Below are 23,111 nucleotides of genomic sequence, written 5' to 3'. Positions count from 1 at the left end.
TATATAATTTAGAGATTGATAAAAAAATCTTAAAAGCAATTCTAAAAAATTATTGATGAAGTAGTACAATATTTCATTTAAAAAAGTAAAAGTAAATGCAGAAAAATATAAATGGATGTCATTACTGAAAATTTCAATGTTCTACATGTCACATAATAGCATACACAAAATAATATCAAACTAAGAAATACATGTTAACATGACCATGATCTAATAACATAAGAACATGAGCTAATCCTTCCTTCTAATACAGGGAGGATTTACACAAGTTGATAAGAAAAACACAAAAAACTTGAAACAAAATAGGAAAATAATATGAATTAATAATTCATATTAAGATCTAGCTAATAAAGATACTTAAAATATGTTCCAATGAAATTGACTATTTTTATCTATTAAATTAGTAACAGTATTAAAAAGAGGCATTTATCTTCATTTCTTTGCCAATCATTATCGGCTTTATTTCTTGTGTGCATATAACAAATCTTGACAATAAAAAAATGTAGAAGTATTTAGACTTGCATCTAGAAATACCAAAAAGGTTAACAAGTATTATTTCTTCATTAAAATTTTTGGTTTTCTATACTTAAAATTTGTTTTGTAATGAGCATGACATATTTATGGTAAAATGAGAAAGCAAGCATAATTTTAAAAGAATTTATGAAGCATTAATGCAGCAGTAGTATAGGAATGATTTTACCCTGTTATTTTTGGAGGATGGGCAGTTGGGAAGTTTATATAAAAATATTCTTAATTAAGTTGACCTTTTAAAATAGTAGATTCATAGGATCCATAATGCCTTAATTCTCCTGGAAAAAATAAAGAGAAGAGAACATGAGTAATTGGGCTCCTAGAGATAAGATATAAATAGAACTCATCTCTCCTGTGAGATGTATCTTCACAAAAGGGCTATGGACCTGTCATCCCCAAATGGGAAGATCTACACTAGGGTCTCATGGTCTCAGCATAGATCCAGCGATAACAGTTGACACTGTGGTCCAGGCAGCCCTCATCACAAACAGAGAAGGGTTGTGACTCAGCAAAACTGACTTCTCGGAAGTCAGGAAGCTAAACACCTGCTCTACATAGCATGTTTGTACATGCATCAAAACTAAGTATTTTATATTCACTGAGTAGATCCTTGAGAGAAATGAGGACTGAAATGTTTTCTAGCAAGCTACCGTTGGACTTTTATCATTTCACGTGCAGTCATTATACAATGGCCAAAGTCAAATAAAACTACGGTTTCACCAGCGACCAGTAAGAAAAGGCAGATAAGACGAGCTTCAGTGACTACAGTGCTGCAGCACTCTGTCATTGTTCTCCATTCTGTCCAGACTTTTTGTATAGACTCTGAGCAGGGAAAACCCAAATCCACTTCTTGGATACATTTACCTGAATGCTTTGCATGATTTTAATTCCCTGGGAAGAGGTAGAAATATCGTATCATGGATACTCTTTCAATCGTGGGCATCTGGGTCAGTACATTTGGGGTCTCAAATGAATGTTGAACCTCAAATAGTGAAGAAATCTTTTTAAAAAAAATTTAAAGGGAATTCTGGACTTCTTCTCAGAAGTGAGTATATAGTATATAGTTTGTATTAAGGCTGTGGTCAGATAATACAATATAAACAGAAGAACTTTTTAGCTTTTCCTTGGATATAGTACCTATGCAAATGAAATAGTACTCTCAAAAGCACTCGTTAAATAAGCAAGGCTATCGGAATCAGAAAAACTCACTCTGGTTCTACGTAGTGTGCTTCCAAAAACTTCCTCTTTAATTAAACTTAGAGTACAGGAAGGAGTATCAAGATGACTTAAGAGCTTCAGGATTCACAGAAAAGCTTTGCAAACAGTTCTACAAAGTTTTCTGGGACATAAATTGAAAAGACATGGAGATTCCTACCTTTCGAAAAATCTCCTCCAAATGATAACACCAAGAATATTCGTTGAAGTAGTAGATAAGTTGGGAAATGAAGAGTGAGCCATTTGTGTAAAGTATCCAAGAAACATTACCTGAAAATAAACGGTTTTAAAATAATGGGGGAATTCAGCCACCATATAAGTGTACAAGACTCTTAGAGCCATAGTTTTTGAACAAAGTTTGATTTTGGTGCTTCGTAGGAAGGAGGGAGGCCAAATATGGATAATGCTGAGATGTTTCCATAACAGGCCCAGAGAAGCCATCATAGACCCTCAATTATAAATTCCTTTGACTTTCTTAGTAGGCAGGGCCAACATTATGGCCTCTAGGACTGCAAGTAGTAGAAAAGAACATAAATCTTTTGAGCATTTACTACATGATAGAATAAAAGAAGCCAGGTCTTGACAGTCCTTGACTCTGGGCCTCCTCTTCATCCATACTGTTTTAATACTTTAATTTTTTGCACTTACTGTTTTATTGAGTGAACATCTTTTGAATTACTACCTCTCTTTACCATTGCAATGTGATCAAATTTCTCTTATCAGAAAAAGCTAATATTCTCTTAATTGTCACTTTATCTGCAGCTACCTTCCTATATCTCCTTCCTTTTTATAGTTAAATTTCTCCAATTTATCTCTACTCAACATCTTCATTTCCTCCTAGCTTGTTCACTTCTGTCTGTCTTCTCCTTCCCACAACAACTTTACCAAATGACTTTCCCCAAGGTCATCCATGACCTCTAATTCATTAAGTCTAATGGTCCTTTATCAGGCCTCACATTTACCTGGCCTCCCATTCACATCAGAAAATATTGGTAACTCCAACAAATTCTTTCTTCATAACTCTGACAACATATCTTCCTAGTTTTCTTATTCCCTGACCATACTTTCTTAGTATAATTTGCTGACTAATATTTCTGTCTCGGATCCTGAACTCTAGAGTTCTTCAAACCTTAGCTTTAGGATCTATTCTCCTTCTATTCTCTGTTGCTAGATAAATTGATCCATTTTTAGAATATTAGATATCATTCTTAGGCAAGCATCTCCCAAAATTCAAATGCTCTCTCTTCTGGAATATACAGCTATGTAACGCTCCACTCTTCATTTCATCTTGAAATATGCCAAAGGCATCTCAAATTTTCTTTCAGGGTTCCCATTTTAATGAATGAACCAGAGTTCTCCACTTGAAAACTTGAGTCACCTCAATCATGTCTTCATGTTCATCAGACATACTCACTAAACTACTAGGCCATATAAATTTTATATACTAATTATTTCCTGGATCCAAATATTTACCTCATCCCAAGACTATCATTATCACCTATGGCTTGTAATACTGCAATAGCATTTTAACCTATCTCCCTACATCTAATATTGTTGTACTGTAATTCATTCTCCACAGAATCCTCACAGTGATCATCTTAAAAGAGACATACAGATGGCCAAAAGGGACATGACAAGATGCTCAACATAACTAATTATTAGAGAAATGCAAATCAAAACTACAGTGAGGTATCACTTCACACTGATCAGAATGGCCAACATCAAAAAGTCTACAAATAATAAATGCTGGAGAGGGTGTGGAGAAAAAGGAACCCTCCTAAATTATTGGTGGGAATGTAAATTGGTGTAGCCACTATGGAAAACAGTGGAGTTTCCTTAAGAAACTAAAAATAGAGCTACCATATAATCCTGCAATCCCACTCCTGGGCATATATCTGGAGAAAACCATAATTCAAAAATATACATGCACCCCAATGTTCATAGCAGCACTATTTACAATAGCCAAGACATGGAAGAAACCTAAGTGTCTATAGACAGATGAATGGATAAAGAAAATGTGAGATATATATATATATATACATATATATATATGTATATATATATATCTCACAATGGAATACTATTCAGCCATTAAAAAGAATGAAATAATGTCATTTGCAGCAACATGGATGGACCTAGAGATTATCATACTATGTGAAGTAAGCCAGACAAAGACAAATATATGATATCAATTATATGTGGACTCTAAAAAAATGATAAAAATAAACTTATTCATAAAATAGAAATAGAATCAGAGACATAGAAAACAAACTTATGGCTTCCAAAGGGGAAAGGGGGGATAGATAAATTAGGAGTTTGGGATTAAAATATACACACTATGATATATAAAATAGATAACCAACAAGGACCTACTGTATAGCACAGGAAGCTATACTCAATATCTTGTAATAACCTATAATGAAAGAGAATGTAAAAAATGAATCACTTTCCTGTACACCTGAAACTAACATAACATTGTAAATCAACTATATTTCAATAAAATTTTTTAAAAAGAAAAAACAGCAAGAAAATCTTATCATTTCATTGCTTAAAAGTCACCTAAGCAATGAAATAGTATAAAGTAAAATTAGTAGTAGTATAAAGTAAAATTAGTATTAAAATATATTAGTGCAAAAGACCAAATCCTTCCTTAACATATGAGGCCTCAAATTATGTGGCTCTTGTGTACTTCTCCAAACTCCTTCTGGTTACTGTCCCCTGGCTCTGTGTTTTAGCCACACTGGTTCTCTGGTTCTCTTTTCTAAGCTCCTTTCTTTCTTTCTCACGCCCTCCTCGTACAGTTTTTTTTTTTTTTTTTCTGTCTGGAATATTCCTCTCTTACCCTTGTCAGCCTAAAAATGTTAAGAGGCAATAATCAAGCAAAAGCATTTATTTGGGATCAAAGAATTGCTATTCAAGGCACACAGATTTGGGTAGCAATCCAAATAGTGTCCCACTAAGGATCAAAATCAGAGGTTTTTAAGACAAAAAAGGGAATGTCTACATAATTTGCTTACAAAGAATTTTGATCGGTGTTGCAAGGCAGAAAGCTAGACTTGACTGAACATGATTGGTTGCCAAGGCTATCACTCAGCAAAAGTCCATTACTGGAGCAAGTAGCAGGTATTCTTACAGAGTTATTGGAATATTTGGCATATTTGTAGTTTAGTCCAGCTCAAAAGTTCATGTTTCAGCTGGTGAGGATGTGCATAAAGCTCACTTCGTTAATGGCCTCTCGGCTCCATTTTAAAACCACGTGACATAAGTGAGTCTGTTTGATTTTGTCTTTCATGCCCTTGATATGGTTAACTCCTTCATCTTTCAAATGTGAGCACACATTTTTTCTTTAAAACACTTATCACATTTGGCAATCATTATTTATTTCTGTTAAACATAACAGATATTTTCCCCCAATTAATTTCTGTCTTCCTGGTCTGACCATACACTCTGTAATGTTTAGTGACCATGCCTGCTTTAGCTGTGTATCACATGCCTTGCACCTAGTACATTATCTGCACATAGTTATGTATATAAAAATATTAATGCAAGAATTTCACATATTAGACTTTATTTCCTCAATTAAATTAAACAATCTCTTAGAGTATGTATCAGACTGCATATACTTTTTAAACTTCCTTTAAGAGCTAAAAGCACAGAACTCTTCTTTCAAATAAAATATTATTAAAACTCCAATATGTAAAACAAAGAGAAGTAGAACTATTCCAGTTGTGGAATGGGTGTTTCCTGCATGGTCTTTTGCCTATTTCCCCAGGTAGACTCAGAGGGTCCTCTAATCCCTTCCTAGTCACAAGCAGCCATGAACCAACAGCACTGCATCACCATGGAGCTTTTAAAAAATGAAGAATCTCAGGCCCTGCCCCAGACATACTGAATGAGAAATCTATGTTTTAATGAGAGTCTCAACGATTCCCATGCACATTAAAATTTGAAATTACTACACTAAAACACTTAGAACTTGTATAAACTAGGTTTTTAAAACTGCCCTTGTTATCTAAATCATTGATAAAACAATATCATGAATGACTGTTAAATAGATTTTCTACAGGTATGACCATGAGTAACCAAGAATATCTTTTATTTCTACCTCTACTGTGACTTTCCTGCCAAAGAAGGATTTTCAGTCACTGACTGCACTCTCATGAAGTCAGGCATTTGAATGTTAACTAATAACCTAAGACTAGATTCAAATAACAGGCCGATAGGTGTTGAGCAAGCTTTACAGTTTCACTGGTTGGCTCATTTAGTTGTTAGTAGATCATCAGTTGGACCAAATCTGAGAAGATGATACATTTCTGTGCCATTGCTACATCTAAAAAACCTCTTGATTTATGTATAGACTATTTTAGACTATTTTAAATCTGGGTCTTCACCGAAGTCCTGTTTATTTTGAAAATTTCCTCCAGTATCAATACATACAGGTTTCCAGTCATGAAAATCTCAGTACTTAAATATCTTCCCCACCTAAATATCTCATTAGTTAGGGAAGAAATGTTCTTATATTAGTGATAAGATATGATCAAAACCAAGCCTGTGATCAAGAAATTAATAGGAGATCTAGAAATTGTTCTCTCTGAAGTCACTTATGTGGAGTCGAAGATTTGAAAGCAATGAAGTCTTTCTCCACATGGCTCTTTGTAATGGCATCATTCCAGATGGAACACTGCAAGAACTGGTCATACCTATATGCAGAGGCTTCTCCCATGTCAGTCACCCAAACAACTCCAGCACCTTCTGAGACATCCATGTCTTATAAAAGATGTTATATTAACACACACACATACACACAGAAAGTCTCTTTTACAATTATTCCTTTCAATATGGCATTTATTAAAAATGCAAATGTCTTGCTACTAGAAAAACTGCCTCACTGACTGGGAACCACATAAAGCTCACTTAAGTTTAGAATGATCATGTTGACAACCTAGTCCCAAATAATCAGTATATTCCTCATTATTCTAGGCTATTTATTATTTCTTAAAAAAAAAGAAAAATAGTACAGCCTTATTACAATTTCTTTCTGGACTGTACCTAAGAGTTATACTGAAATATTGTTTCTCTCCCCATCCCTGGGAAAATGAAAGCTAGACTCTAGACTAATAGAAAGAAGTACATGGCCACTCCCTGGGTTTCCTGAACTCAGCCTCACTGCCTCAGCAGGCCTGCATAATGATGACCTTGGGTTTGTCTTTTAGACTCTGGCAGTTACGGCTGTTGAAAATTTGGAAGATGGTATCATCACGAAGAATATCTGGGTCTTTTTCTGTGAATTTTGTCCCATAGATTCCATCCATGATGCCATGTGACATAAATACAAGGAATGTGCTGTCTGAGGACTGGTGCTCTTGGCGGGCAGCAAACTGTCTTAGCGCTGTTTCCATTTCCTGAAAAAACACTCCAGAATTACTATTGAGGAATTCTCCTTATATAGTTTATACTCAAATAATAGGTCGAGTTCACAAAAAGGAGCAGGCATTAAAGAATCAGGTGATTTGGACTGAATGGAATTGTAAGATAAATTATATTCTGACATAAAACCAGGAAATTAGATGTGTAAAATATTAAAGTTAGTAGAGATTTTACATATCATCTAGCCCAATGGTTTTCAATAGAACCTTACACTTAAGAAGATACTGGGAGATGGAGTATAATGAGGGGCAAGTGAGATGATATGTCTCCAATACGAGAGCTTTGCTTTCATCTGTTTTACATGTTGGAGTTTCTGTAAGTTTTTATTAAAAAGAGAGTGACAGAGACAGAGGCAGAGACAGAGAGAATTTTCTATTGGCAAAAATTAGAAACACAACAAATTCCTTCATCTTGGAACAGCAGAAAGTTAGGTTTAAAATGGTTTGTCTAAAGCCCTCTGGGATTATTTTTGGCACGGCCAGAATCACAACATTTTCTTTATGTGTGTATGTGCAATTTTTTTCTACACACCTGGTTTTACATTTACACACATGATATTGAAACTGTAAAAGTCTCATAAGCTCTTTCTGTAGATATCAGTAACTTTCAGGGCCCAGAGCTTATGTCTCACCCAGGCTATCAAGTAATAGATTCCTCCCAGGTTGAGAACTTTAGTTAAGATCCAACATTTGGGGGAAATACTGCTACATAGAGCTGCTCTAAATATTTTCTATGAGATTGTGCATGGGAGGATGCTGAAATTAAGGGAATCCTATTCTGGAGCAAATATAATTTCTATAACATGAATTTTATTCTTACAGATGCTAAGGAAGAGGTTCAAAACTGTTTAGGAGGGAAGGAAGCTTGTCCCACTCTCCTGGTCCATTACCAGAACTGTGAGATCCTCTTTTACAACCACTGAGTATCCAAGGTTTTCAAGCAAATCTTGCATTCCCAAAAGGTCAACCTCAGAACCATATTGATTAGAAAGATAGTCAAATTCTTTGTTGCAGATGATGAGGGCCAGGCGTGTCCAGCCTTCATTCTCCATCACTGGATATATCTGCAATTAACAGACACAAAATGAGTTGCTTCAGACCTCCTAATTTTGCCTCCAAAGTTCATACAAAACAGGCCCTTACAATTAAACAGTGGATGGCTGGAGAGCTTGGGAATGGAAATATGTTCTCTTGAGGAAAGAGACAATACCTGAAATTGAAAACATATACTAGGTCTGAGTATACACTCTAGGAACTTGGCTTCGGTTGGGTGGTGGATAGGAGTTCAGAATGTGATGGAAGAGACAGGAAATCAGATGTAAGAACCAGATAATTAGATAACATGATTAAATAACATCCTGTGCTTTTGGTCTGATCTTAGGACGTTTGTAACAAGAACTAAAATTGAGTGAGTCCCAGTATCTTGTTTAAATGGAAAATCTTCCAAAACATATCATCTCATCTTCCTTCGTTGTCTTCAGTGTATGGAAATGATCAGGAGGACAAAGTTTTAACTTCCCAGGTTGGGAAGCCTGTGTTTCCTGAGGAGCTAAAAGAGAAAAAATGGCTCATTAAACAGTAACATCCACTGCCATTAAGTCATGCAGATCTTTTGACTGGGCTTTCATTCTCCAGAAATGCTTACTGCCAGCCCACCACAAAGTTTAATATAATAAGAAAATCATTTCATATTTAAAATGACTAAAACACAAATCTTGAATACTCCCCATTTTGCTTTCTGCTTCTTACTGAACTCACCATAAATTTCTGTTTTTGTTAGTGGTCACAACTTTGATTGCTTTCTCAGACCCAACACACTAGACTCACGTAAACATGATATCTAAGATTGGGAAGGAAGCCTAATGTTCATCTTGCCTAATAAGGTCATTATTCAGATATTTGAACTCTGCTGACTATATGCCTACTTTATTATTATCACTCTCTGAAATATCTCCACTAACAGGGTACTTACAACATTCTAAGGCATTTTTAAACAGTTCTGAGCATCATAAAGTGTGAACTTTCCAAACACTGGTATATATTTTCCACATTGGGAACATAGAGAAAAAAAATCTAATTCCTCTTCCTGTAAAGCCCATGAATTCTCCCATGACTTCAATATACCTTTCCCTATGTTTCTATTATTTTATGTAAATGCCCCATATAAATAATTATTTTTATCTTAATTGTGTTTACTGTACTGTAAGCATAATTAAGACAGGGAAGATGTCTTTAATCTCTAATCTCTGTATTCCCAGTATCTAGAATGATACCTAGCACAGATTAAAAGTTTATGACTGCTTGTTAATGAATAGTTATCTTCTCATACTTGAAAATAGCTACCAAGTATCCCCTGGTTCACATTTTCCCTTAGGCAACAAACCTTTTATTCCTTCTAATATTTTTGCATAAGAATATCATTGATGGAGATCAAGATGGCTGAGAAGTAGGAGGATGTGGAGCTCATCTCTCCCCATAAATACATCAAGAATACATCTACAAATGGAAAAATTCTCACAGATCACTGGCTGAACACTAGCAGAGGACCTCAGGCACCTAAAAGGACAAGAAAGATCCCTGCATAACTGGGTAGGATGAAGGAAAGGAGAAGGGAAAAAGAAGAGGAGAGGAAGCAGGATGGGAACGGCACCTCTGGGTGGGGTAGCTGAAGGAGAGGAGAGGTTCCTGCATCCAAGGAAGCACACTCACCTGTGGGAAGATCAGTTGCGACAAAAGGGGAGCTTCTGAGGCTGTTGGAAGAGAGTGCAGCAACTGGTCTGTGGCGGGCAGGACAGAGTGAGACCTACACAGACAGTCTGTGCCACAGCCCTGCATGCCCCTGCCTGAGATGCGTGTCCACTGGTGCACACAGGGCCTGGGTGTTGGAACATGGGGTTTGGAGAGCAAACCCGGGGAAAGGACTGCTGTTGGCTGCTTGAGGGGACAGGAGTGAGGAAATCCACAACCAGGAATGCTTGTGGAGGAAACCTGGACTACCGTAGAAGCAAAGCGCCAAGATTAAGTGACACTTAAGGGGTGGAGAAGCCATTGCAGCCTTTCTCCCCACATGTTGGCTGCTGCCTCCCCAGGCCAGCTCCCTCATGCCCAGGACCACTGGCTTACTGCATGCCCATCACCACCAGGTCTCTTGTGACCCTGGCCTCAGTGCTGCATCCAAGCTCCCTCCCCACCGGGGCAGACTCGTGTGCTCCAGGGAAGACTCAGGAGCAGACCTCTGTGGGTGGCCCACATGCAGAGGTGGGGCTGAAACCACAGCTGAGCCCCAGGGAACATGCAACTAAGGAAGAAAAACTCAAATCTCTCCTCACAGCTGTGTGAAGATTCAATTGACACCCCCGTGACCAGCCTTGTAATCTCAGCACCTACAGAATGTCTGAATGGGCAACAAGTGCTCCCACAGTCAAGACGGACCTAGCTTTAGCATCTGTAGACTTTGTGGGCACATATACATAGGGGTTGGGCCAGGCTAGAGTCAGAGCTGCCTCCATAGCACCCACAGTAGGTCCAGATCCATGACTACTTGCAATCCTGGGACCTGAATTCAGTGGATCTATGCTGGAGGTCTGGTGAAAAAATCTTCTGAGAGATACCAAGGCCAGTTGCTGGCATACCCACAGTTAAGGTGGGGCTGAAAGCAGTGCCATCAAAAGTGTAACCTGAGAGCTCTCACAATAGGTGAAAGGTGACACAACAGAGCACACCCATAGGTGAACAGCTCCAGAGGAGGAATACTCAGTGGCTTCCTTCCCAGTAGGAGTACTGCAGTCCTGCCTACCTCAAACCACAGATCAGAAACACAGCTAAGAAACAGATCTGGGGCCCTCTCTTCCAACAACTAGGGAGCAGACCCCACCTCTGGCAAGGAAGTAACAATCACAGGGCAAAGGGGAGACCCTGCTCAATATCCATTGCAGGCTCTGGACACTACAACATAAGTCACAACTCCTATAAAGGGAATAACAGCCATTATACAGTGAGGAAAGAGATGGCAGACATCTATACTAAAAACAGCCCTTGCACCAAAAAATATTAAACCCATGCAGGTTACACAGAGAGGTTCCACATAAAATAGCCCTCCAATACAGTCTGAGGGTCTGGCATTGGGTGGAAGAAGCCCCAGAACATTTTAGTCTTGAAAGCCAGCAGGCTTGAGTGCAAGAGCTCCACAGCACTGGGGGAAAAAGAGACTCCACTCTTGGAGAGACACAGAAAGCAGTACCTCCATAGGAATGCAGGCTACAACTACCTAGGGGTCTTAGAGGGTCTCCTGGGAAGGCAGATGTCAACTATCCTTCACTGTGAGGGCAAGGAAACTGGTAGCAGAAGCCCCAGGGAATATTGAATGGAGTGCGAACTCCCAGAGGTCCACATTTCAGCAGCAAGACCTGGTCCCATCCAACAAACTTTAGGCCCAGAGCTGGAAAGTCTCATGCCAAACAACAACCAAGGTAGGAACACAGCCCCACCCATCAGAAGACACGCTGCCTAAAGTTGTACTGAACTCACAACTGCCTCAAAACACACCCTTAGACATGGCCCTGCCCATCAGAGGGACAAGACACAGGTCCATCTGTGAGAGGGCAGGCACCAGTCCCTTCCACAAGGAGGCCTACACAAGCCCCTGGACCAACCTCACCCACTAGGGAGCAGACTCCAGAAACAAGAGGAACTAAGATCCTGCAGCTTGTAGAAAGGAGACTGTAAACACAGAAAGTTAGACTAAATGAGATGACAGAGAAGTATGTCCCAGATAAAGAAACAAGATAAAACCCCACAAGAACAACTAAATGAAAAGAAGATAGGCAATCTACCTGAAAAAGAATTCAGAGTAATGATAGTAAAGATGATCCAAAATCTCAGAAAAAGAGTTGAGGCATAGATTGAGAAGATACAAGAAATATTTAACAAAGAACTAGTAGATTTAAAGAACAGAGATGAACAATACAATACATGAAATGAAAAATACGTTAGAAGGAACAAAGAGCGGAATAACTTAGGCAGAAGAATGAATAAGTGAGCTGGAAGACAGAGTGGTGGAAATCACTGCCAAGAACAGAATAAAGAAAACAGAATGAAAAGAAATGAGGACAGTCTCAGAGACCTCTGGGACAATATTAAATTCACCAACATTTGCATTATAGGGGTCTCAAAGGAGAAGAAAAAGAGAAAGGGTCTGAGAAAATATTTGAAGAGATTATAGACGAAAACTTCCCTAACATGAGAAAGGAAACACTCACCGAAGTCCAGGAAGTGCAGAGAATCCCATACAGGATAAACCCAAGGAGGAACACAGCAAGACATATATTAATCAAACTGATAAAAATTAAAGACAAACAAAAAATATTAAAAGCAACAAATAATATACAAGGGAATCTCCATAAGGTTATCAGCTGATTTTTCAGCAGAAACTCTGCAGGCCAGAAAGGAGTGACATGATATATTTCAATCAATGAAAGGGAAAAACCTACAACCAAGAATATTCTAACCAGTGGGTCCCTCATTCAGATTCATTGGAGAAATCAAAAGCTTTACAGACAAGCAAAAGCTAAAAGAATTCAGCACTATGAAGGGAGCTTTAAAACAGATGCTAAAGGAACTTCTCTGGGCAAGAAAGAGACCAGCAACTTAGAACAATCTTGTACATATATAGACTACTAAATCAAAACCTCAAGGGAACAACAAACTTCAAAACTACAATAGATATACACATAAAAAAGAAAAATCAACACAAACACAACACTAAAGATGGTCATCAAACCACAAGAGAAGAGAACATAAGAGGAAGGAAAAAAAAAAGACCTACAAAAACAAACCCAAAACAATTAAGAAAATGGCAATAGGAACATATATATCAATAATTACCTTAAATGTAAATGGATTAAATGTTCCATCTGAAAGACATAGACTGGCTGAATGAATATAAAAACAAGACCCATATAAGAGACCCATATAACAAGACCCAGTGTATATATATATACACACTGTCTACAAGACACTCCACTTCACACCTAGTGACACGTACAGATTGAAAGTAAGGGTATGGAAAAAGGCATTCCACGCAAATGGAAATTAAAAAAAAAGTTGGGGTAGCAATATGTATATCAGACAAAATAGACTTTAAAATAAAGACTCTTACAAAATACAAAGAGGACACTACATAATGATAAAGGGATCAATCCATGAAGAAATTATAACAATTGCAAATATATATGCACCCAACAGAGGAGCACTTCAGTATGTAAGGTAAATGCTAACAGCCATGAAAGGGGAAAATGACAGTAATACAATAATAGTGGGTGACTTTAATACCCCAGTTATACCAAAGGACAGATCTTCCAGACAGAAAATTAGTAAGGAAACACAGACTTAAATGACACATTAGACCAGATAAACTTAACTGATATCTATAGGTAATTCCATCTGAAAGCAGCAGAATACACTTTTGTCTCAAGTGCACATGGAGCATTCCCCACGATAGATCACATCTTGGCCCACAAATCAAGCCTCAGTAAATTTAAGAAAATTGAAATCATATCAAGCATCTTTTCTGAACACAACAGAAATCAATTACATTAAAAAAAAACTGTAAAAAACCCAAACACATAGAGCCTAAACAGTATGTTACTAAACAACCAATGAATCACTGAAGAAATCAAAGAGGGAATTAAAAAATAACTAGAGGCAAATGACAACAACAACAAAAATGATGATCCAAAACCTATTGGACACAGAAAAGCAGTTTTAAGAGAGAAAATTATAGCAATACAATCTTACCTGTGGAAACAAGAAAAATCTTAAGTAAACAACTCAACCCTACGCCGAAAGCAACTAGAGAAAGAAGAACAAACGAAACCTAAAGTTAGTAGGAAATAAATCATAAATATCAGAGCAGAAATAAATGAAATAGAGATGAAGAATACAATAGCAAAGATCAATGAAACTAAAATCTGTTTCAATTTTTAACAAAACTGATAGACTTTTAGCCTGACTCATCAAGAAAAAAATGGAGAGAACTCAAATCAATAAAAGTAGAAATGAAAAAGAAGTTACAATGGACACCAGAGAAATACAAAGGATCATATGAGACTACTCAAAGCAACCTTATACCAATAAACGGATAGCCTCGAAGAAATGGGCAAATTCTTAGAAAGATACAAGACTGAACCAGAAAAAAATAGAAAATATGAACAGACCAATCACAAGTATTGAAATTGAAACTGTGATTAAAGAACTTCCAACAAACAAATGTCCAGGACTAGATGGCTTCACAGGTGAATTGTATCAAACATTTAGAGAAGAGTTAACACCTATCCTCTTTAAACTATTCCAAAAAATATCACAGAGGAAGGAACATTCTCAAGCTCATTCTCCAAGGCCACCATCATCGTGATTCCAAAACCAGCCAAACATATCACAAAAAAAGAAAATTATAGGCCAATATCACTCATGAACATAGATGCAAAAATCCCCAAAGAAACACTAGCAAACTGAATCCAACAACACATTAAAAGAATCATACACCATGTTCGAGTGGAATTTATCGCAGGGATGCAAGGAGTCTTCAACATATGTAAATCAATCAATGTGATACACCACATTAACAAACTGAAGAATAAAAACCATAAGATCATCTCAATAGATGCAGGAAAAGCTTTTGACAATATTCAACACCCACTTATGATAAAAACTCTCCAGAAAGTGGGCATAGAGGGAACCTAACTCAACATAATAAAGGCCGTATACCAGAAACCCACAGCAAACATCATTCTCAATGGTAAAAAACTGAAAGCATTTCCTTTAAGATCAAGAACAAGACAAGGATGTCCACTCTTGCCATTACTATTCAACATATTTTTGGAAGTCCTAGCCACAGCAATCAGAAAAGAAAAAGGAATAAAAGGAATCCAAATTGGAAAAGAGGAAGTAAAACTGTCACTGTTTGCAAATGACATGATACTATACATAGAAAATCCTAAAGATACTACCAGAAAACTACTAGAGCTCATCAATGAATTTGGTAAAGTTTCAGGATACAAAATTAATACACAGAAATCACTTGCATTCCTATACACTAACAACGAAAGATCAGAAAAGGAAATTAAGGAAACTATCCCATTTACCATTGAATCAAAAATAATAAAATACCTAAGAATAAACATACTTAAGGAAACAAGAGAACTGTACTCAGAAAACTATAAGATACTGATGAAAGAAATCAAAGATGACACAAACAGATGGAGAGATATACCATGTTCTTAGATTGAAAGAATCACTGTTGTGAAAATGACTGTACTACCCAAAGTAATCCACTGATTCGATGTAATCCCTATCAAATTACCAATAGCATTTTTCACAGAATTAGAACAAAAAAATTTACAGTTGGTAGGGAAACATGAAAGATTCCGAATAGCCAAGGCAATCTTGAGAAAAAAAAAAAAACGAGCAGGAGGAATCAGGTGCCTGACTTCAGATAATACTACAAAGCTACAGTCAACAAAACAGTATGTTACTGGCACAAAAACAGAAATATAGATCAATGGATGAGTATAGAAAGTCCAGAGGTAAACCCAGGCATCTATGGTCACCTAATCTATGACAAAGGAGGCAAGAATATACAATGGAGAAAAGACAGTCTCTTCAATAAGTGGTGCTTCAAAAACTGGACAGCTACATGTAAAAGAAAGAAATTAGAACATTCTCTAACACCATACACAAAAATACACTCAAAATGGATTAAAGACCTAAATGTAACACCAGACACTATAAAACTCTTAGAGGAAAACATAGGCAGAACAGTTTCTGACATAAATTGCAGCAAGATATTTTTTGATCCACCTCCTAGAGTAATGAAGATAAAAACAAAAATAAACAAATGGGATCTAATAAAATTTAAAATCTTTTGTATATCAAAGGAAACCATCAACAGAAGGAAAAGAAAACCCACAGAATGGGAGAAAATATTTGCAAATGAAGCAACTGACAAGGGATTATCTCCAAAATATACAAACAGATCATGCAGCTCAATATCAAAAAACAAAAAAACACAATAAAAAAATGGGCAGAAAATCTAAATAGATATTTCTCCCAAGAAGACATACAGATGGCCAAGAGATACATGAAAAGATGGTCAACATCACTAATTATTAGAGAAATGCAAATCAAAACTATAATGAGGTATCACCTCACACCAGTTAGAATGGCCATCATTAAAGAATCTACAAACAATAAATGCTAGAGAGATTGTGGAGAAAAAGGAACCCTCCTACATGCTTGGCGGGAATGTAAATTGGTACAGCCACTATGGAGAACAGTCTGGAGATTCCTTAAAAAACTGAAAAGAGAGCTACCATATGATCCAGCAATCCCACTCCTGGGCATATATCTGGAGAAAACCATAACTGGAAAGGATACATGCACCCCAGTGTTCATTGTTGCACTGTTTTACTCACACATAAAAAATAATGAATTAATGCCATTTTGAGCAACATGGATGGACCTAGAGATTGTTATACTGAGTGAAATAAGTCAGACAGAGAAAGACAAATATCATATGATATTGCTTATATGTGGAATCTAAAGAAATGGTACAAATGAACCTATTTACAAAGCAGAACTTGAGTCACAGATGTAGAAAACAAACTTGTGGTTACCAGGGTAGAAAGGAGTGGGGAGTGATAAATTGAGAGTTTGGGATTGACATGTACACACTACTATATATAGACTAGATAACTAATAAGAACCTACTGTATAGCACAGGGAACTGTACTCAATAGTCTGTAATGACTTATATGGGAATAGAAACTAAAAAAGAGTGGGTATATGTGTATGTATAACTGACTCACTTTGTTAGTTTCTGACAGTAAAACTAACACAACATTTTAAATCAACTATACTCCAATAAGAAAAGTAAGAATAAATAAATAAATAAATAAATAAATAAATAATAGAAAAATATTTTGGTTACTGGGGGAAGGGTGGGGGAGAGGGATAGTTAGGAGTTTGGGACTGACATGTACACACTGCTATATTTAAAATGGATAACCAACAAGGACCTACTGTATAGCACAGGGAACTCTGCTCAGTATTATTTAACAACATAAATAAGAAAAGAATTTGAAAAATAATAGATATATATTTTAAAATAAATAAATAACATTATTGCATCAAAAAAAGGAACAATTACATCCTTTTAATCAACAAGTTCATCAAATTACCTATATCTCTACCCACCTTCTGTTCTTTCCCTCCTACTAAAAAGAAAGATATGTTCTTCCTCTGATCTAAGCGTGATACCACTCCTTATGAGTCCCTTTCCCTCTCACACACAGGAAGTTTACTCAAGCATTTATTCAGCCATATCTTCTATAGCATCAATTTCTACCTCTCTCCCTTCTATGCTATCCCCGTTGGCATATTAGAATCTTAATTTATCTTTTAAAAACACATTTCCTTGACTCTGTTTCCCCTCCATCTATTGTCCCATTTCTCTGCTCCACTTCTCAGCACAGTCGTTAAAGGCATTGTCTATTTTCACTATTTTCATGTTTTCAACTCTGATTTTTTTTTCTTGTATGCATAAAATGGCTATTATCCTCACAACTTAAGCAAAATACCTGTTATCAAGGTTACCACTGACTATTTGTTGCTTGCTTAGCATTTAGCATGGTTGAACACATCTTTCTTGAAAAATGCTCTCTAGGCTTCTGTGATCCTGCATTTTCCAGCTACTCTTTCGAAATCTGTCTGTGTTCATTGCTAAATTTTCCTCATCTGCCAAACTCCAAAAGTGGGATTATTCTATATTAGAGTCTCTGTTATTCTCTATCAACATCTCTCCCTAGGTGGCCTCTTCTAGGTGGTACCAACATCTCTGTGAATTCCTCAGTTGTACATCACCTGTTTATTCAACATTTTCTCTTGGATGTAACATGTTTTAAACTAAACTTACAAAGAAGAACTTCTGATACCATCTTCTTCTACAGATAGGTTTCTCCCAAGTTTTCTCTCAACCACAAGTTTTCTCTCTCTCAGGAATTGATATCTTTCACCCAGTTGCTGAGCCCAAAACTTAGAATCATTTGTTTTTTCTATTGTTTTAATTGGGGTATAGTTGCTTTACAATGTTGTGCTGGTTTCTGCTGTACAGTGAAGTGAATCAGCTATATGTATATATATATATCTCCTCTTTTTTGGATTTCCTTCCCATTTAGGTCACCACAGAGCATTGAGTAGAGTTCCCTATGCTATACAGCAGGTTTTCATTAGTTATCTACTTTATACATATTAGTATAAAATACATACAGATTAGTGTATATATGTCAATCCCAATTTCCCAATTCATCCCACCTCCCTCTTTCCCCACTTGGTGTCCATACATTTTTTCTCTACATCTGTGTCTTATTTCTGCTTTGCAAACAGGTTCATCTGTACCATTTTTCTAGATTCCACATATATGCGTTAATATACCATATTTGCTTTTCTCTTTCTGACTTACTTCACTCTGTATGACAGCCTCTAGTTCTATTCATGTCTCTACAAATCCTTTGTCTCTTTCATTAGCCCATATCCAATCCATCTGTAGTTTCTGTTGACTCTATCTCCAAAACAGATCCCAAATATAACCACTTGTTATCATCTCTATTACTGTAACCCAGGCCTAAAAGCTATTATCTCTTAACTGAAACACTTAAATAGCTTACAAGTAAATTTTCTATTCTATGTTTATCACTCCTCTGCTCAAAAACTTCCAAAGGCTTTGTATTGCAAATAAAATCCGAATTGTTTTGCATTCTCTCAGAGGCCCCACATGCTATGGCCATCCCAGTCTGTCTGACAGCTCCTGCACCCATATCCCCCTCATTTCCTACTCCCCAGCCAGACCAGCCTTCTCTATTACCCTTTTACATGACAAGACCATTCCTGACTCACAGCCCTTGTTCTTGTTTCCTCTTTCCATGGAATGTTTTTGCCTTAAATTTTGGCACAATTCCCTCCCTATTGTTCAGTTATATACTGAAATATAATCTCAAAAGAGTTCTCATAACTGTTCACCCTGACTCATGTGTACCCCTCCCCTCAACAACAATATCGCTTTCTATGGCCTAATCCTCTTTCTTGTGTACATCCCCTGAAATTATACTGTTTATTTTTTGGGAGTTTACTATATATCTGCCCTCACTACACTGTATGAAAGCAGTAACTTTATCTTGCTCACTGCTATAAACACAGTAATTAAAATAGCATACTGTAGATTTTCAATTAGTATATGAATATATAATGTATGAATGGATATAACAATGAATAAAGATGACAAAGTTTTTATTCCTTTTGTAAGTTTTTCTGTACTTTTGAAAATATAGTACTCAGAAGACAATACTATCATTACCCTTTTTCTGGATGCTATGGTTCTTTAATGTGGCCCAATAATTCATCAGATTCTTTGGTGACCACATAGTATGTGTGACTCATGCTGTTTTTTTTAATGTGTTTTTCTTAATCACATCCTTATTCTGTTTTGTGCAGTAGGTAGTTGCCTATATCTTTGATGTTTTATGAATCCTTTCAGAGATGTTATCAACTCCGTTTAAAAATGTGAGTCTCAGAAATGTTGGTTATACCAGCAAATATGGTTAATCAGAGACAGTGATGGGCTCAGTCTTACAGATTTCTTGGGTTTTACTTCAGTTCTCTTTCCACTACACCATAAGGAGTTTCTTTATCTGTCTTTGCTTTAATAATGTCATTATGTGTCCATGATATTACCTATCATAGTTAGAACAGATACCTGGGACAATCTAGCATTCTTCTCAGTTTCATAATCTTCACTTTCAACTTCTACATTCTTAGGAGAATTGAATATCAGGGATGTAAATGCTAACCTTACCTTTAAGGGACTTTGTTAGGTGCAGAGGAGAGAAATAAGCCAGACTTTCTGAGCCTCAGTTCAGTGGTCTTTCCACTATAATGTAGGGACGTTGTACAGCTGCCTTACCCCAAGTAATGAATGAGGGTTCCCATGAGCCACTGGGTTTGGGGCAGTTACCTGTTGGAGGGAGAGCCAATGCCTGGGCTGATTCAACTCTTTCCTCATCTCTACTTTTTTCACTTTCATCTTCAGATTCTGAGGTGGAATGAAAAAATTTAAGGATCAATGTTCTATTCTGAAGGTTATTTCCAAAGATGAGAACTGACTGAGAACATAGAATTTCTAGGTTTTTAAGGAAATACCTTCTAACAGCACTAGGGGTCTAAGAGTATTCACTTGGGATGTGTGATTTGGAGGTAGTTACCTGTCAAAGAAGAAGATGACTCAGTGCTCTCAGATTCATCATTCTCATTTTCCAGATGAGATCCTGAACTAATAGTAAAATAAAATTTGTTAGCAGAACTAAGTTTATAGAACCTATACACTTCAAACTCTTTCCCTTGCACTGACTAGGAAATGACTATGCTCAGCATGGGACTGACTACTCTATGAAGCATGGAGATTTGCCCCATTCTCTAAGTTCCAGGTTTGTTTTAGAAAACTGTAACTTTGTGCCAAGTGAAAGAGGAGGCAGATTTTCTCTGAAACAAAGAAGAACTCATTATTTTCCTCTTCTGTAATTCAAGGAATATTCAAATTCATTAATCAAGGTTTTCTGAAATAGCACTTTTCATTATGAGGAAGAAAAATACATTGTTGTACAAAAGTTAGTCTTTCAACAATAACAAAATAGTCCCAGAGGGTGTTCCAAGAATTGAGGATATACTCATGTATAATTTTACTCTGAACTAGGGGTCAGCAAACTATGGCCCACTGTCCAAATTCAGCCTGACACTTGTTTTTGTAAATAAAGTTTTATTGGAACACATCCACACTTATTTTGTACTTACTTTCTATCGCTGATTCTATACTACAACAGCAGATGTGAGTAATTATTATAGAAACCATATGGTCCGAAAAGCTTGAAATATTTACTCTCTGGCTCATTAAAAAAAAAGTGTGCCAACACATGCTCTAGAGAGAAGGACACATCTATGTTCCTCAAACTTTCAATTTCCCTATGTCTTCCTTTAGCAAGGAGAAATACAGGTTCTCAGAGATTTGTTACTTGGGTAATCCACAGCTAAGAAGAAGATGGTGGATTTTGTTCTACTGATCATTCTATATCTGGGAATGACTCTAAAGGCCACAGTGTATGGCCAGAGTAGCACAGATTAGTTAAAGACTATCATTTAATTTAATACAGCACCAACACCATTTATTCCTTTAACAAATATTTACTCAACACTTAATCTGTGTCAGACTGGGGATGATGGAACAGGGACTGGGTAGATCAGGGCATTTTGTGGCATTAAATAAGATAGGCAAAGAAGGTGCTAGAAATATGAATAGTATATTATCCACTTGCAAAAAGAAATAAGAAGACAAAAACTGCATAAGGATAGTAGATAAAGAACAAGTTACTAGCCCTTTACTGAGATACTCACTTAAACTCAGTTGTTTCTTGGGGTTGAAGAAACGGTCCTTAAATATTTTGCCTGCCATTTGCGTTTTCTCAGTGAGATCATCAACCAGGTCTCCAGTCCTGTTCACAATGTGGTCCACTTCTTCCCCTAATCTTTGTAACTCACCCCTAGTTAACACTTTATTTTCCATCAAATCATCAAAAATGCCATCAAGCACGTTCCTGGCCATTAACTTCACCATGTTGACCGGATCTTCTTTTGGTGGTCTTTTCTCTGTGAGAATGATAGTATTTTAGACACGGAGAGGAGCTTAGATATCTGATTCTAGGCCAGTGGTTCTCGATTTTAAATAATCTCCTGAAAAAGCTTGATAAGCAGAGCTTTTTGTATTCCATTCCCAGAAATTCTTTTTTGATAGATCAGGGTGGAGCCCATGAATTTACATTTCTAACAATTTCTGAGGTGGTGCCAAAGCTGCTAGCCTGAGGACCACACTTAGACTAATACTTATGGATGTTCAATTCTCTAATTTTTTTTTTTTTTGGATGGGGAAACTGAGGTCCAGAGAAGTGAAGCAACTTCAGTGTAAGTCAGTGAGAGTTGACTGACTCAGTTTAGTCTTTGTATCACCCATGATGCCTTCACTTCCTGTCATTTTTATCAATACCTAATTTAAAAACACATTATATTCAATATGTATAGCAGTAAAACATATTACACCTGTAAAAGAATGCATTTTTGTTTCCATGGGCAGGGCTGACAGGGTGACTCTCTGTGCAGAGATTGAGAGCACAAACTGTATCTGGTTTGCTCACTGTTATAAACTAAAATTCACACAGAGAGCAGAAATATGTAGGAAACTCAAGTTACTCTGCATTTTTACTGCATGGCCTTTCACTGTGACAAGGTAACACTTGGGTGAGAGCTCTGGGTCAAGTCCAGAAGTCCAAAGAAAAGCCTAAAATCAACAAGAAAGTTTTAAGAACATAGGTCCAGATTTTCTAAATTTTCCGTTTTTCCAAGAAGTTGTAATGTATTGTCTAAAACACTTTGTTAGCATACTCATTACTGTGCCCCAAGCTTCCATCCCTTACAGTCTCAGAGTAAAATAGTTGTGTCTCGTGTGTGCCCCCTTCATTGCTCCTTCTCCTCTCACCCGTTCCTTCCTCCTGAGCTGTTTCTCCCCACAAAACATAACCATAAACAACAGAAAACCTGGAGCGACTCACCAGCCATTGCTGCTCCAGCTCCCTGGGCAGGAAAAGCGGTGAAAATGAAAGCAGCTTTCTTTCTTTGCTCTCAGTGGACCAGCATTACCTAAAAGGGAAACTGCAGCTTCTCAAATTCTCTCATTCTTTGACAGGATAGAATTTGACTCCTCCTCTGATATGTAGCTTCTCTCTTTTAGAACACAGGAAGTGAATACTGACTTTTCTCCTTACTGTAACAAAGTCACCAGAATGAAAT

General features: G+C 36.9%; 1 protein-coding gene across 1 annotated transcript; it reads right to left on the bottom strand.

The window, feature by feature from the left end:
* Positions 1-1,339: 1,339 nt before the first annotated feature.
* On the bottom strand, positions 1,340-22,892 carry LOC132369681 (inactive caspase-12-like). The gene is given in 8 exon segments (XM_059929358.1): positions 1,340-1,513; positions 1,907-2,015; positions 6,351-6,498; positions 6,914-7,148; positions 8,063-8,194; positions 8,196-8,236; positions 21,666-21,917; positions 22,874-22,892. Coding segments are annotated over 8 exon segments (1,023 nt in total). The 5' UTR covers positions 22,881-22,892; the 3' UTR covers positions 1,340-1,414.
* Positions 22,893-23,111: the final 219 nt, after the last annotated feature.

The sequence above is a fragment of the Balaenoptera ricei genome, chromosome 8 (assembly GCF_028023285.1).
Source record: "Balaenoptera ricei isolate mBalRic1 chromosome 8, mBalRic1.hap2, whole genome shotgun sequence".
Classification (NCBI taxonomy): domain Eukaryota; kingdom Metazoa; phylum Chordata; class Mammalia; order Artiodactyla; family Balaenopteridae; genus Balaenoptera; species Balaenoptera ricei.
Note: the sequence above shows the minus strand (reverse complement) of the source record. Positions and strands in the feature narration are given on the sequence as shown.